General features: G+C 45.5%; 1 protein-coding gene across 4 annotated transcripts in view; it reads right to left on the bottom strand.

Annotated features, from left to right (window-relative positions):
• LOC132959295 (histone deacetylase 4-like) overlaps window positions 1-16,020 on the bottom strand; it is a 52,089-nt gene extending 36,069 nt beyond the window's left edge. The window contains exons 1-3 of one of the 4 annotated variants that reach the window (XM_061032190.1): window positions 15,888-16,020; window positions 12,959-13,308; window positions 1,255-1,323 (exon numbers count right to left, since the gene is read on the bottom strand). In XM_061032190.1, coding sequence (XP_060888173.1) covers window positions 1,255-1,323; window positions 12,959-12,980 — 91 coding nt within the window. In that variant the 5' untranslated portion in view covers window positions 12,981-13,308; window positions 15,888-16,020. Of the gene's footprint in view, window positions 1-1,254; window positions 1,645-12,958; window positions 13,309-15,887 lie in introns of those variants that run through there. The other 3 variants (XM_061032191.1, XM_061032195.1, XM_061032189.1) reach the window with 3 other exon arrangements.
• Between the last annotated feature and the right edge of the window lie 1,421 nt (window positions 16,021-17,441).

The following is a 17,441-nucleotide window of genomic DNA, read 5'->3' as shown; positions in this document are numbered from 1 at the left end:
TTGACTTTGCGACGTGACGCTCCCTGCAGGTGCAGCGACCACTGCTTTGCCTCCCAAAACACAGTGCAGCACGCTCGTGTGCTCAAATGCATCCGCAGGGATCTGATTATGTAAAGATTAGATGACAACGCCTTTGAGACTTTTCAAACTGCAGCTTTTGCATTCATCAATGAGGAAGCGCATGACTTGCGTTCATAGAAATGTGCTCTCTCTCCTCATCCCGTCATCCAAACAGCTCGGGTCACACTCCCTCGCTGTAACATGGAGAGCCGCCCCGTGGCAGCTTTGTATCCAAGACAGCAGATTTCAAGAATATCTGATGAAGTCACTCCGGTGGACTTCAATATTTTATCATCGTAGCCGGGGGGGGCGTGCGGAAAATAACCCCGTGGACAACTTGATTGCACACGTGAGGCTTCAGGAAGCTCTGGGACGAGACGGAGACACCTCAGGTCAAAGTGAAGAAGAAGAAATGAACTTGTTTGTTCTTCCAGAGCAACAGGCTGGTTGAACTCAAACATTATGCCTGCTGCTTTGTAAAGTCAAAACTGGGGTCTGTGTGAGGCCATTCATTAAGAAATTAGATAATGCATTATGCATATATTACATCAGACTCATTTCTCCTTCAGATTACCTCATCTCCATCTGTGCCCCTTTTCATTTCTCCAATCTCACCTCCTCATTCACTACTTCTTCCTCACAACTCAATCGTGCATCATATTTGAGCTGGATGTAGAGAAAGCTTTTTTTCTAATAATGTGCCTGGGAGCATATTTCTGATATTCCAGCTCTGTTTTGTTTTGGGACCTTTGAACCGTCTCAGGAACTCGCAGCGAAAACATCACCAAACTGCTCCCGCTGCTGTGTATATTTGGCAGCCATTTCTCATGAGACGTCCGACAAACAGTTTTTACATAAGCTCACAAACAGACTGCCTACATTCAGAGGGCTGCGTCTTTCATTCAACAAAATGGCACTGTGAGATAACTGTACAAAAAATAAATGAAAAAAATGCAATGCACTGGAGTGAGCAAGACTTGTGAAAAATGAATGAAATTATGAGTCATCCATCGGGTTGCACATGTGTGAGTGAGGACTCAGGACAGACCTGTGCAGGAAAGTGTCACAGGATGTGGTTAATAGTGAAATCACGTTCATGCACATGAACACAGACTTTGCCTTCACATGCACACACTGTAAACACAGAGAGATAGAGAGAGAGAGAGAGAGAGGGAGAGAGAAAGAGTGTCCAACCTGTTGGGATGTGGTTGAGCGCGGACGTCTTCAGCACCTCCAGCTGCTGCTCCTTCCCCAGGATCCCCTCTGTGGGAGAGATAGCACACTCCGCTTCAAATATTGTCCGCAACATAGTGACCAAGCTTCCAGCGACTAAACCGAACTGCTAATCGGGCGGTTAGGACCACAGATGGAGCGGGCGATCGAGGTTCAGGTCATCAGCGAGGCTGCGATCGGCCGCCACCTGAGCGTCTGCCTGGTCCATAACCGAACGATCTAGGTGTGAGTTTGCAGCGACGGTCTAAAAATAAGCCCGAAAAAATGTGTCCGAGAGCGACAGAGCAGCTTCCTGTGTGCGAGAGGAGGGATGTTGGGGCTCGACTGATACTGCCTGTGCTCAGCATAGCAAATGTGGCTGGCAGCAGCAGCAGCAGCAGCAGAGAGGGATGAAGAGGGGGGGATTGAGAGGAGGGAGGGAGGGAGGGGGAGAGGTAAAAATAGCTCACCCTTTTGTGTGTAACGGCACATGCGGAGCACGCACACACAGCGCACAAACACATGCAGACACAAAGATACAGTCCTGCTGCCTCTCCTGTGTTATTGTGTGTGTATGCATGCATTTTTCGTTTGTGTGTGTGTGTGTGTGTGTGTGTGTGTGTGTGTGTGTGTGTGTGTGTGTGTGTGAAAGTGTGTAGGATTTAATTATAGTGGCAACATGAAAAGGCTTTTGTAGCTGCCGAGCCCTGGGAAGACATGGCTATAAAAAGCAGAGCGACAGAGATGGAGGGGTAGGAGGAGGTGGAGGAGGAGGAGGAGGACGCATTGGGGGAGAGAGGGGGAAGACAGAGGTAAGGAGGGGAGAGAGAGAGAGAGAGAGAGAGAGAGAGAAGAGAGGAGGAAAAACAAGGAAACAGCACGCAAAAGGGAGGGGAGTGAAGAGGATGGAATTGACATGCATCGCGCCTTGCACACGCTCCTCCTGACACACACACACACACATCCTCTGCACATGTATGTATTTTTAGTAATCACAAGCACCTGATCCATATATATCCTGAGCACGAGGCTTAAAAGGCATCAAAAGCGCACAAACATGCAATTATTCCTTTGAATGGGAGATGAAAAGCCATGTAAAATCCCTTTGGAGGAATAAAAGGGAGGAAAAACAGGCGAGTATCTCACTGTGCACGAGCTATTTCTGGAATTCTCTCTGGACCAAACTGGCACACACACACACACATGCACACACTTAATTAGCAACCGAGCTTGAGGATGCAACGCGCACTTATTCTATGTGCTCGTCTCGCACCACCTTGCATGGGTTGCTGCACCCATTTATGCACCGTCTGCGCAAGGAATTGGGTGCGAGCACACATCTCGACACACAAGGGTTCATTTACCAAAAACGTTCTCGCCGGCGGCTGCCAAACGCGGCCGCCCGATGCCTGACGAGAGAACGGACAACTTCTTGAAACGGGTGCTAAATCCAAACTTTTCTGCGGTCTCGCCGTGTGTTTCACAAACAAACACACAGTGTCGGACTTCATGTAAAAGCTGAGGAGCTGACAGGTGGTCACATCCCTGCATCTCCAAAACAAACATCAATAGCTGATAATGTTTCATTCAAATCGCACACAAGCCGCCTGCGATGGAAATGAGTCACATCTGTGACTAATGACACCTGTGGCTTGCCGTAATTCTACACCCCTTTGTTGTTTTTTCTCGCAAAATTGCCGGGAGCTGCTTTACATCGCCGACCTAAGTGCGGGGGAATTAGGGAGATGTATGTCTTTGTCTGCGGTCAGTTCAGACAAAGTGTGTGTAAGCTTTCAGTCCAAACCGCGCCGCTGATACCTGAGACGCATGTGGAGGGAGCACAGGTGAGAACACACACACACACACACACACACACACACACATAAGTAAGAGGATGAGAGAGAGAGAGTGCGACGTAATGAAGTAACAAACCACATACGCAACCGCCGCACACTCGCAAAGGAGAAGCGCCCTATACCTTGGCAACAGGGTCCATCAATCTTGAATGTAGCCTAGTTACCCAGCAGCCCCCTCCTCCTCCTCCTCCTTCACTCACTCTCTCCTCCTTTCTCTCTCTCTCTCTCTCTCCTCCCTTCTCTTCTTGGTCCCACTGGGCAAGAATCAGGAGACGGGGGAGCTATAAATAGCCTCGGCTAGCCTCAGGCAGAGAGTCAGTCAACTCGAGCTAATGCAGCTAGCGCTCGTCGAAAACATGCATGTTATGATCCGCGCTGTAAGTGTGGAGGGACTCGGGAGCTAAACAAATGATTGAGAGCTCAGTGCTGCGTTGCTAAATGTGGTTTTTTTGTGACAGGCGAGCTTGACCTCCTGGACTGCATTCTGCATGTCGACAGAGGCCTTTGTTGTTCGCGGAGAAATGAGATGTCTGTCCGTGGCGTTTACAAAGAGACACGGTGACAGAGAGAGAAAGAGAGGAAGGAAGGATGCTCCGGCCTCATTACATTCAGCGCGCTTCCGTCCTGGCTGCTTCGTCCAGGGTGACTCCGGCGAGCAAGGTGAACCAGACAGGAACAATACGATTAATCAAACACGCCTCTCCTTGAAGAGCCTTTTCCTCTGGGTCGCACAATTTGCTTCCCGAGGGCAGCGGCTGACGTCACCGCTTCTGAATAAAGAGAATGGGCGACCCCTGTGTGAGTCGCCACCAGTTAGTGGCCGGGGCGAAGGACCCCCCCCCCCCCCCCCCCAAAAAAAAAACACCCATCTGAGCTTCGGCCGATTAGAGTGGGAAAAATACAACGCTAATGCAATTTGGCGAGGCGTCTGTGCGCGCCTTTGTGCTTCACTGTGAATGGCGACATTTGATATAAAATCAGAAATGTGCGGGGAGTCGGTAATTAGACTGCAGTTGCTGTTGTGTATCCAAAACACATCAAAGTCCTGAGGTCAGCTCATCAATTTAGAAGAACAAAAAGTGAAACCGCGGGGATGCGGAGGCTTGAAATGCAAGGCCCCCAAAACTTAAAAGCATAGATAATAAAACGAGTAACCCTTTCCACACCTCCGTTTGTTTGCAGCGAGCTGGTCGAGCGCTTCAAAACAAGAGCTTAATAAGATCCAGCTCACCCCAAACAAAACTGCACGCCCCGGCTCATTCAGGGGACAGTGTGGACAAGGACGGCTGCAAGACCTCGTCCAGGAGTTTAGAAACATTTGAACCTGGAGAAAATCTTCGCATTTGTGCTCGCAGCTAATCAAAATGCGAAGCTTTAGAGAAGAGTGTCATCTATACGGCTACTTGATTCTGATTGGCCAATTTCGCAAAAGCATCGGTCTGCTGCCCCTTGGTAGATCTTGCTGTAGAGAAGAACACACCAGTGCATTCTGGGATTGACTTCATACTGTGTATCATCGTGAATGGAGTATTAAACGTCCAGTAAATCTTTTATCTCAAGTCTTTATACTCTTGTGTTTACCTCCACAGTCGTCCAATGACGGCGCCACACACAGGCTGCTTTGTGATGCAACTGTGAAGCCTGGGTGGCTGGGCCTGATGCCTGACGACAGCCAGCCATAAAATGTGAGATAACCGTTACACTGCAGCCAGGAACAGGTACACGGTTTAACATGTGGTGTATCGCTCTTTGAGTGAAGTGAAGTGAAGTGAAGCGCTCGTATGTTGGACAGCTCAAGCAATAGTTGCCCTTTGATCTGCTTGTGTAACGGTAGCATTCCCTTGATGCCCAGGCCGGACATTCATGCTTTGTGTCCGGGCCTGTGCAGCAAAATGTCAAAAGGCACCGGGCCGGGGCTCTGACGCGGGAGTGTAAACCGTAATTGCCGCTGACAGCTCATTGGCAGGACACAGTGTATCCCGTTTCTCAGCCGGGACGGGACAAAAGACACGGGGACAAAAGACGTGTCCCGGTCCTTTCATTAGCTCATGTTCCCTCTCTGCCGTCTCTGTCCTAATACCAATTAAAAACACAGCTCCTCTTATGCACCAAGACATCTAGCCTGGACAAAGGCCGTGATTAGGTGTTTGTTTTTTTGGAGGGGGGGGGGGGGGGATGGGTGCAGCGGGACGAGATGGGTGCTACGCTCCATTTTCACAAGCACAAAGCCGAGTTTTTTTGCACGTAGGGGGTCGGGCCGTTGCACAAGAGACCCCCCTTTGGGTTTGTTCTGGGACGGACTGTTAGTCATGTTCAGCCAAGTTGGTGGCACATGGGAGGACAGAACTGACGAACTGTCTGGCTGGCAGGAGCCTCATCTCTGTTCACTGGGTTCAGCGAGGGAGGGGAGGGTGCGGCATTGTGGGAACGCGCCACCGAAGTGCATTTTGCAATCTGCCACAAATTTCGTAATTTGCTTTTGTGGGGATAGAAACATGTCAGCACAAGTTGGACGGCAGACTAATGTGACAACGAGGCTCGAAATAACCCCTTGATGAGGCTCATTCTCGTATCACACTGACCGGTGTGTGGCTGTGTCACGCACGCACTCAACCCGCTCGCGCTCCATTTTTAGCCGCACGGCACACGGTAAAGCGAGCGCCCAGTCGTGAAGAGGAGAATCAACACGGGAGACCAAAAATAATGATTGTTTGTTCACCATGCATGCACGTGCGCATATCTTGTGTGTGCGCGGCTAAAAATAGACTGAGGGATAAGCCGGGCCCTCTTTATTGCAGTGAAAACTTTTAACCCCTTCACCCCCTGGATTTAAGCAGCAGTGTGTTGTGTGATCGCGTGCATCTGGATAAGAGGATGAGAGAGGGGTCACTGAATGAGAGCAGAATTGAAAGCAGGATGATTTTAAATTTAATGCATTAATCACCCATATACTGCCTTTACACTCCCATCTCTATGGAAAACCAAAGACGTTAAGGAACACTTTTTGATATCACACATGTCTCTTCTGCAGTTTTACTGGATCAGTGGGAAATGATGTTTCCTGCCAGGCGTCTCAATTTCCTCTCTTTTTTTTTTTTTTTTACTGATCGCAGGGAAAGTGCTTCTCATTCCTTTTTCAATCTGCCAAAAGATCCCAAGTCAGTGATCTGACACTCCCAAGTGTGTTCCTTAAATCTCTATGCCACTGCTGCCCGGTTAATAGTATCTGGCAGGTGTAATAAAAAGCAAATCTATAATATATAGACTTAAGTATCATCCAGGAATTAATGTGTGTACTGCAAGGACAGGGGTGAGACCCAAAGATGGTCCAGAGGAGGCAAAGATTGGAATTCAATGGCGCTAAAAGGTGTTGGTTGTCAAAATTGTAAAAACTAAAACAACCCACTCCAAACCTGTCCTTGCCACGTTTAATGAAGTAAAATACTAAACTGCCAGCAGCAGCAGCAGCAGCAGCAGCAGCAGCAGCGTGATGGAGCAGAAGCCTTGGATATTCAGGGAGGGCTGCACACGACCTCCTGGTTTTTTATGCATCATCAAAGATTCAGATATGATTGCGGGGAGAAGGCCAGCGGGGGAGCAGAGGTTTGTGACACCCTGGAGCGTATTTCTTAAAGGTAACGAGTAAAAATGCCGCATTTTTCAGCGCACACATGCTCCTGCTGTACAGTGAATCACAGCATATTCCCATAGTGTCAGCTGTCACACACCAGGGAGGGAAAAGCCCTTCACCGGGGTATCATCATGTGTGTCACCACCCCGACTGTATAGCACTGTTTACGTCAGCAGCAGTCCCTCGCCAAACTCCCCGATGACCAGCTGGTGAAAGTGAACTCACAACTGCAAACACAAAACATGAAGCTGCTTCAAATCAGGAATAAAAACATGCCACTAAAATACATAGTGTGACAAGCCGTTCTGACAGAGCATGCTGGCCCTTTAAGAGGTTATAGCCCCGCCCACTAATCTTCTTGTTATCATGAATATGAGCTAGATCAATATCTGGGCCCGGAATGACAAAACATGAAATCTAAATTGTATTTTAGGGTTGGCCATTACCTGAAAAACCTGAACAAGTTGTTGTCATCCTCGATAATTTTGTGTCCAACGAAATGCTTAAACTCCAATCAGGACGAACGCAAACACAACCTGACTCGTTTGTTCACTGCATTAATCTGCAAAGCAACAAGTCCGCAGGCGCCTGAAGCTTGAAACCACTTCTATCTTCCATGTGATCTTGGGTGCCGGCCCAAACAACACAAACTCCTGACCCTACTCATTAGTGTTTATTTGACTTTGAGTTTATTTCCCCTCGCTGTTTTTGTTGTATTCCAGGCCTGGAGTAAACCGTGAAAACTGTTGCGCTTGTAACCTAGTTACAGCTGAGCCTTCGAGGAAGAGAGCACTGTGTCAAGTTCACCGGTTCAGAGCCATAAAAGGAGCTCACGCCCACACAGACAATGCAAAATAAAGCAGTAAAAAAAAAAACAACCTGAGCACAGTTTCTATCTGACTGTAGATGTGATTTAGATAGCGTGCATGTGGAACGCGTTCATCTTTCATTTTTGCATTTAACAATGTTAAGTTCAGGCCTTTCATTCACAAATAATCACATACTGTACCCAGCACTTACTTACCAACCACATACTGGCCTCGGCGTGTGTGTGTGTGTGTGTGTCGATGACTCATGTGCAGAAACACGTCTTGCTCCAGTGGTAGAACTCTGCAGACTTTTCTGGAACGCTGCTTTCCCTTTCTGACTAACACGCAAAGTCAAATCGTTGCCAGCGAGTGGCATCACCCTCCCTCTTTAAAAAGACGCTGGAACACCTGAGGAGGCCGGCTGCTCTTTTTTTTTTTTTTTTTTTTTGTTCTTTTTTAAACTTCTGTTTTTATTTCACTCACACGCCTGCATCACTTTCACAAGGAGGCATCTGAGGTGAGGCGAGTCTCTGCTCGGTTTAGAAGGCTGCTAAAAGACTGACACGAGTGACGAAGAGAGGACGGTCCTTCCAAGAAACATGAGCAGATAAGTTCACAGGAAAAACAGTTATTTATGTCCTTTATCTTGATTTAACCCTTTCATTTCTCACTCAAAACAGAGATTACTTCTGTACAACTGTCGTCCCTTAAAGACGGTAGGAATTGGACCAAAAGGGCTTTAGGAAACTAAAACTCATAGGGGGGGTGAAGTTATTCTAATGGTTTTTAAAGCTTATAAATGCTTTCCAATTGGAGGGTACGATCTCCTCTGATCTTTATTATTAGGATTTTAAAACTATGAAGAGTATATAGTGAATGCTCTTTCAACATAAGCATGACCACAGCAAACAGATATACAGTGTGAGATACGGTGGCCCTCGAGGCTCAGGTAGGCTGATGGTTAGCTTGAGCTTCATCCGACTGCGTCACGATGCTGAGAAGGCGTAGTAGTTATGCAGAGGCCTCCAGCCAAAAGGTAACATGTACTCATGCTGAGTGACAAAACACTGCTGCTGAATACGTTTTCTTACATCTGCAAGGAAATTCAGACAAGTTGCTCTTATCTTGGCGTGTGTGATTAACCCTAACACGAAGGCTGTGGCGGTAACCGCTCAAATGACATTAACAAGCCAACTGCCACAACCTCACGCCGCCCCATGTTCTCCCTTTTGGAGAACATTTGGGCTCTTAGTCCGATGAAAAAAGAAAACCGGCTGATTTAGACGATGCAAGTTTTGTAAAATCTGCAGCAAAAAGATCCATGAGAAGCAAGGAAACATCCAATTTGAGCTCTCACCTCAAAAATAGTATCTGGCCCACAAGATTACTTTGATTAAGTTCTTTACTTATTTGATTATTTTCTTAAAAACTGTGCCGTTATTATCATACGGCGCTATGTATTGAGCCATCCTGGATCGCCGCGGTTGAAATTCCTTCACCACGACCGCCCTATAAATTGCACAAGAGGTTGGACCCTGCACTCTTCCATAAGTGGGTCAGAAATGATCAACTGTTGTCATTTTGGTTAAAAAAAAAAATGTCCCCTGTATTGTATTCAGTGTTATGTTTTGGTCCACCCCAGAAGATTTCATGTTTGATTTTAGATGTTTCACTTTTTAAGATTTTAAAGTAAATAGAGAAAATACAAATATTGCAGGAAAACAACCTCACAGGCTCATTTTTGATCAAATGGATTATTGTTGGGCCACAACAAAAAGACAACTATTGTGTGTTTCATAATCTATATGAGTGTTTTTCTAACAAAAATGGAGGTGCGGTAAATGTTGCACAAGTCCTATACTGTTGGTTTAATGGTCAAACTAGTGATACGATTATAAAAAAAAAAAGGGGGAAAGCGCTACATCAGTCTTTTATTTGTTTGGCATCCACATACGAGTGAAGAGCAGTCGAGTTAAGAGTCGACGGGAAGCGATCGATCTGAGGAGTGGCTGCGATCAAACTGCTGCCTTTCTGCACAGCCGACATGTGTTGACGCTGGTTAATGAGGAAGTGTTGAATCCTGACAAATCAAGATTTCACTATGCAGATAGTTTCTCCATTTCTCTGTTTCAGTTTTTACACAGAAGATCACATTCGTGCATGTCTTTCTCCTTTCTTTTTCTCATCCTCTAAAACAGAAACATGTGGTTTTTGTGCAGTTTCCCTCTTTATCTGGATGGAGGGCGGCCCTGATTGTCAGCCAGACCTGATAAGGGTGCTTAGCATGTGACCACAACCACGGAGCGGCCCTAGAGAATCATGGGAAAGAGGGTGGCACTTGTTGACGAACCCCGAGCAGCACAAACCTTTAAAGGCTCGGTGGGTTCACAAAGCTAAAGATAAACAGTCAGACAGGGAACGAGGTCGAGATGTCGGGGGGGGGGGGGGGGGGTTCGGTGCATCAAGATGTTAGCTCATTGCTAAGTGCGAGTGTAAAACAAATGTCGTCGGCTAATGAGTCAAAGCTCTCGTCACACAGAGGAATCACTCCAGTGCAAACACTCCCGCCTGTTCACTGATAATGCCCGCAAAAAAAAGACGTGATGTGCAGACCTTATCGGCCTGACCCCCCTTTTGTTCTGGGAAGCGTAAACCCCCGACAAAGCGTTTTACATTTCACTTTTCTAGGAAGAGATTTGTGGCAAATGATATTTAATCTAAAAATCCCACTGCTGCTGTAATAAAGAAAATGAGTAAGTCCTGGATCAAAAACGTGCACGCTACTAAGCTCATTTACAGATTACAAAAATGGCACACAAGCACGGCGGGCACGCATGCAGCACACGCTCGCCGGAGCTGCTGCATGAGGACAAACACACACACACACAAACACAGACAAACACACGCACTCGTGGCTTTATTTAGAGGGCTGGTGCACGATTTGAAATTAGCGCAAAGCGAGCTGAAAGAAGAAAAAAAAAAATTGGCAGCTTTAATCACGCCGCAAACACAAGAGCACAACAAAGCCGTGCATCTGAACGTCTCATTGTTCACCTTCGGAGAACAAAGCCAATGTTGTTTAATTGCCCTCAAAATAAAAAAGACGTTGAGCAGAAGACGTGATGCGACCCGACGCCACGGGATCCGTTTCTTTGCATATGTTTGGAAACTGGAACTGAAGCCGTCTGAAACGTTTCAGTCTAAAGAGAAGCAGACAGGAAAAGCACCGACAAGGCCAATTTATAACGTTTCCCGTCTTAAGATGTCTCTCGGATGCTTGTTTCTGTCTGTGTGTGTGTGTGTGTGCGCGCCGACATCCAACAAGTGTGTCTCCCCAGCTGTCACTCAAACGGGAAGAAGCAGCACCTCAAATTGACGCCCACACTCGGCAGCACTCTGAGGGGGCCCGGATCGTCTCCTCTGAAGGCTTTTTCAGAGGAGAGCGAGACAGAGAGAAACACCCGCTGCAGGTTCCAATCGTTTCTCCCCCGGACTACAAAAAAGCAACGCGGCTATTTCTGGCCCTCTAGTGGGAAAGTCAACTGGATGTTGGAGGTACAGGAGGGGGGGAAAAAGGATGGGAATTATGAACGGCTAAGTCTTCTTATATTGTGACAGGAGCTGGTTAGTTTATCGGCTCCATCAGCTGCTGCTGCCTGTTGGCCAGAAAAAGAGTGAAGTTTCCTTTCTTGGCCGCGTTCAGATCTGGGCTTTGATTCAACATCTCTGTTTGTCTTCTTCCGACGCGATAGGATTGTGATCAAATTATAATAGAGGTATCATTCTGAGCACTTTCAAAAGACGGTTTGAGTCAGCGCGGCTGGTTGAAGATTAAATTGCCGTGCTACTCCTTAAGGCAGGGCAGAGAGTCTTAATGAAAGAGGGGCGAGAATTAAAGGGTCAAACTCTGATTTATCAATATGAGAAGCCACAGTAATCCCAGGTTAATAGAATATAAGGCGGTTAAAGAGAGAAAATGAGCCACGCTGTGTTCTCCTCGAGGAAGCTGTACGACTCACTAAGCAAACACATGTTCATCAGAGTATCCTAGATACCTGCTCTACACTCTGTGGCGTGCTCAGATGTGTCAGTGATGAAGATGTCAGGGGGCTGGTGGTTACCGCGGCTGTGGTATTTATAGCGCGCGCGCACGCACTCCCAGGTGCACAGAGTAAACATGGTCGACACCTAACCACAGGAAGCTAACCTTTTCATCCGCCAGCTGCTTTCCGTTATTATTTATCCGCTCGCTAAAAAAAAAAAAAAAAAAACCACAAACCTCCAAAGTGAGTGTGATTAGGTGTCAAAGAGGGAAGTCGACTCTCTTAATGAGCCCGAGTTATGGACTTCTTTCTCTCGCTCTCCGGAGCTCATTCATATTGCATCAAGCCAATTAGCAGTCATAAGACGAGATTAAAATGTTTTACTGCCTTTTAGTGGGCCGCTATCTGTGTGTGTTCAAAAACCAAACGTTCACATGTATCAATACAGAGGACTGAGGCGAAGATTTCTCTTAATGTGACCGTACTGAGGTGATTCATTCTTGTTGCTCCAGACGTGGCAGCTCCAACATGTTCGACTCTTTGCAGTACAAGAACATATTTACGACGTTTCAGCACAAAACGATACAACATTTCCTCCACTGTCTGCAGAGGAGCATTTCAGTCACATGCAAAAATACAATTCTGAATTAACAAGATCCAAGAAGCTCGGGATGCTAACAGGAGCTCTCGTGTGTTTCATGTTAGTTTGGGTTTGAAACATGAGGAGACGCTCGTGTCCTTAGGTAGCATCGCTGATATTGTTATTAGTTCGTCAACTTCGACCTTTGCAGTTCAGACGCAAACCCAGTTCAGAAAAGAGATAAATATCTCGACAATTCAGAAATACGGAGCCGATTTTTCACTTATTTTTGGGGCTATTTGTATCCTTTTATCGGATAGGACAGCTGACGACAGACAGGAAATGACGGGAGGAAAAAAGCCGAGGTCAGATTCAAACGGGGACAGGACTACAGCATCTGATATGGAGCGCTCGACAAAAACCACTCGGCTATCCGGCGCCCTACAGCCTGATGTGAATGCAACACGCTAACCTGATTCTTTTCAAATAATTGTCAGGTGTTAGAACTTTATTAGACTGGAATATTTGGGCACTTAAGTCACAAATATACATAATAAAGAGTTATCTTGAATGCACGAGAAAGTCAGCCCTTAAATCCAGAGGATAAACTCCAATTTCTAACTGTAAGAACATCATCAAGTTCCCAACATCATGAGTCCAATAGTGATGCTGTGATTTATCTTACATGTTTGATTATCTGAGAAAGATGACAAGAACTGATGAAGGAGGACCAATAAGAAGTGTGACAGTAATAACTTAGATCTTACCTTGGTGGCTGTGTGATGTCATCGCTGACAGCTCAGTCAGGTGGAAGTGCAGCAGGCGAGGACCCGGCTCGGTGTGTCAGCTGAAGAACAGACGTTTGTGTTTTTGAGTAAGTGCAGATCTGATTCACCGGTTGCAGGGAGGAGGGTGGAGCCGCCTTGAGCGCGCGCGTGTGTGTTTCTCTTCTGTGTGTGTTTTCAGGCTGCTTCAACACTCTGGACATTCCCTGAAGAATCCCTCAACGGTGGAAACAGGAAGCAGACGTCCAGCTGCAGCAGCCAATCCCCATGAGGCTTTTTGATTTGGCTGCGTCAATCAGAGCGGGAGCTCACTGTCCAGCTCTGGAACCAACCTATCAGAGAAGAGGACACAAAGGAACATGTGACTTCTTTTCCTTTAAAACACTCAATCTGGTTTCTTTCTCATCATCAGCTGATTTCTAAAAGAGGTTTTTATTGACGCTGATTTGGAATCCTCTCTCGACTAAGAAACATCAGGGGGTCAAAGGTTGAAATCAACGTTGTAGTGTAGTCACAATACCAGAGTTTACTAGTAAAAATGAAACAATATGGACACCTGTTACGATACCATGCCATGCACAAATACTTTTGGAAATGTTTCCCAGAATAAAGAATATTTAAATGGAAACTTGGTTCTAAGTTGAAATGTAAAAGTAGCAATCACATCGTGCTTTAACGCAATAAACTGGTATGTGTGAACGCTAACAAACGATATGTTCACTCTGACTTCACCCGGACTTTCTCCTGCCAGCATCCTAGGAATTTCTCCGCGTGAAGTCGGGGTGAGCTGACGAGAGAACGCAGCAGGACAAACTACCAGGCGTGCATACTGCATGTGAAAACAGCTCCAAACTGTTTGTGAGAGAAAAGATTCACATCTGTCTTATTCTCAAGTTTTGTATGTTACGCTCTTGATTTTTCTGATTCATTATCTGGCTTACTTTGGAATCCAACTCCTTCAACAGAAGGTTAAAAGTAAAATTCAGCTGCAATGCAGATCCAAGAGCACCGTCTAAAACTCGATACAACCTCAAGTTTGACCTCGAGCTTACTCTGCAAGAAGCTAAAAACCAGTCAGGCAATAAATTGCTTGTTCCGGACAAAGTTTCTTTCTGAATGAGGTGCTACAATGTGGAGAAAAAATGTGGAAAAAGTGTGATGTAGAAGTTTTAATGTAGAAGTAGGCGGACAGTCCAGGTATTCTTATAAACATACTAATTTTCAGAAGAGAAACTTTAGATTTTAATATATTTTAAAATGTAAAAACATGTTTTTCTTTTTTTCATGAGGAGAACTGATTGCTCTTTTCTTTGTTTTCAGAGAGCAGCCTGAATTCCTCGAGCCTGGAGCAGTAGTGTCAGATGTAATCACGGCTTGTGCCCACAGCATCAAGTCGACTCTACCATCACAGATATAAGGGGTAAAACTGCCCGAGGGCGAGGTGGGCAGGAGGGGGGGGGGGATGCGGTGGCGATGGAGGAGGCATGGGGGTAGTGAGCATGTTCACGCCCTTGTGTGTGTGTGTGTGTTGGCAGGGGTCTCAGAGGTCCTCTGAAGCAGGATGGATGCATGTGTGTGTCTGTGTGTGTGTGTGCAATTAGAGGGGGGTGGGGGGGGGGGGTCTCAAGACAAGAAGGCCAGACAGTGCAGCCGCAGGACAAATTGCCCCCCAAAAAAGTCGGTCACTGCACAGTGCGCACACACTTGCGCTTTGTGATGAAAAGCAAGGCAAGGAGGAGGGGTGCAGGGGGGGGGGGGGGGCTGGACTGTGGACGAGTGTGTCATGGGGAGTAGCTGACACACAAGGGGGGCTTCATGCAACACCATTCTCCCAGGGCATCTGAGCAGTCTCGGGAGGGGTATTCATGTGTGTGTGTGTGTGTGTGTGTGTGTGTGTGTGTGTCCTCAGCCATTGTCCCTAAAAAGAGCTTGTTTGATGCAGGGTGACAGATTTGGGGAGACAAGCCCTGAAGCCTGAACTGGGGATATAATAAAACACACAGACCTGGATAATGTTATTGTAAAGGTTTTAGAGGGAAATAACACCAAAAAAGATGGATTTAAAATATTCAAAGTTGCACTAAACAAGCATGGAACTTCCTTTAATAATGCTGCAAGATGTAGCTGAAAAAAAGGTGGTAACATTTAGTTAGCTTAACCCTGCACCCCTCTCCAAACTCAAACTCCCTCACGTATAGACTATCGAACGAGAAATTACACATGTTCTGACCAACTCTTCCTGTTACAAAGCATTTAGCCCACTTGAGGACACTTTAAACCAGCCGGAATATGCAGCTTTGATGTTGCTTTAACAGCTCCAACAACCCGTACGCCCCCATTCACAAAAAAAAAAAAAAAAAAAAAGGGATTGACGCATGCAGAGAATTACCACCGCCCATCCCGAAACCATTCACACACACACTCAAACACACACTTACGCAGGCCTGTATCTTCATTTTACGCATTTTTCTCCCGAACAACACGGCTACACAGCGACAGAAACGTGTCTGCAGTATGTATATTGCAATAAAGCCTAAGGCTCGGCCGTGCACTAAAAATAGCACAGCAACAATCGGCATAATAAACATCGCCTGCCTGTCCATTCCCCCCTCCCTCCCTCCCTCCCTCCTTATTGCCTACACACTTCCCGCCCGCTACAGTGTAACAAACCGTGTGGAAATGTGTCGCTACATGGTTTTAAAGATGTGAAATAATTCCTACCAGAAGTAGATAACACTCAGGGTAAAGGGCAGTCGTGGAAATACAACCGGGAAGCCGAAGCTGAAGCGGAGCGGAGCTGAAACTTCAGCCGGACATTGTTTTGATGAATCCTGTGTGTGCATCGCATCCCTGCCTGAATATCAACATCAAAGCGCCGCAGCTCGGCTACACAAACACACCAACAGCTCACCTACACGGGCCAGCAGGAAGCCAGGAGTCCCAACATGTGTCCCGCAAGGCTTTTATTCCTCTCCCATGTTAGACTCTGTGGGTTTTTCTCAGCAAAAAGGAAGGGGGGGGGGGGACGAAGAAATTCATCTCCTGACAGATTCCGCCATACTGGATTTTTGTTACAGCCACAGCGTCACATGGAGCGCCCCTTACTTTTACCAGGGGCGGGCTTATAGCCTGATGAAAATGTGATCTGTGAGAGAATACATGCAGAGGTTTGGAGTTAAAGCTGTCATGAATAAAGGAAAAAGTCTCTGCAGCATGTGTAACAATAACTACAAATGTATAAATATCCACTAAGTCCAAATATTGTTGAAAAAGCATTAGAATTAAACTTTACATTAACTTCCAAAAGAAAACTCACTCATCATGCAGAAGGTCCATACAAATGTTTATTATGGAAGTTTAACTTTAATGTAAAGGTGGAGCTTCTGTAAACTTTTTTATCTGCAGGGAAACTTTTGCATATTTCCCTTTCTGTTAAATTAAGTCTCATGTTGTGAACGTATGTTTGTGTAACTAGTAACTTACGGGTGCGTAACACAAACATAGTTACAGTTGAATATCACAATATTATATTTTTGCGATACTGAATTATGTTTCAATTAATAATTTTCATGCAATGATGTTTTTATTTTTTAAAATATATAATAACCTGCACAAAAAGTAGTGTTGTGAAGTTGAGGTTAAAGGGGCGGTGCAATGCCGCTTTTCTTCAAATGATGGTGTCATATTTTTTTATTATTTTGTGACTTTTCCTCTATTTTCTAAAATGGCTTTATATTGCTCTGCCTACAGTGTAGCAATAAATCATTATATATTCAATCATAACCCCTGTACCTACAATTAACAGACAAAAAGTATAATACTTTCCCGGGTATTGTAGTGGAAGATAAGTATTCTGCATTATAAAAGAAAACTTTCACTAATAAATTGTGTTTTACACCACAGGTTAGTATTAGTAATAATCATATTTAATTAAACCTTTTCTCTGTTGTGATCATTAATATGCAATAGACTACTTAAAAGTTAATAAAAGTTCAATCTTTCATATTTAAAAATATTTTTAGTTTGCTTGTTTATCTTAAAATTAGACCTTTTTGCAATATCATCATAACTTAATGTTGTTGTTTTTTTTTACCTGTGAGTCATGAGTAATCCTTAAATATTCTTATTTGAGTGTTTTTCAGTTCTGCTGTGATTTTTCTGAAGTATCCCCACAATATAAACGACAGGTAGCTACATGATTACATTTCATTTTAAAAGAGCATTTGTGTTTTTATGATAGAAAGCAATTTTCTGTCTGAGCTGTGTTGCAGCATTGCCAACCTTCCTTCCATTATTCAACACTTTCCACAAGCAGTAGCAGCAAAATGAAACTAATGTTTTTATCCAATTCTTGCTCATTGCAACATGAAACTCCTTCTCCACTGCCTCCTCTGATCCAATATGCGTTTATTTCCATTACTTTCTATTTGATTGTGCGCCTCGGCAGCCACCCACAGACAGAGCT

Source organism: Labrus mixtus, chromosome 24, assembly GCF_963584025.1.
Source record: "Labrus mixtus chromosome 24, fLabMix1.1, whole genome shotgun sequence".
NCBI lineage: Eukaryota > Metazoa > Chordata > Actinopteri > Labriformes > Labridae > Labrus > Labrus mixtus.
This window is presented reverse-complemented; position numbering and strand designations above follow the sequence as displayed.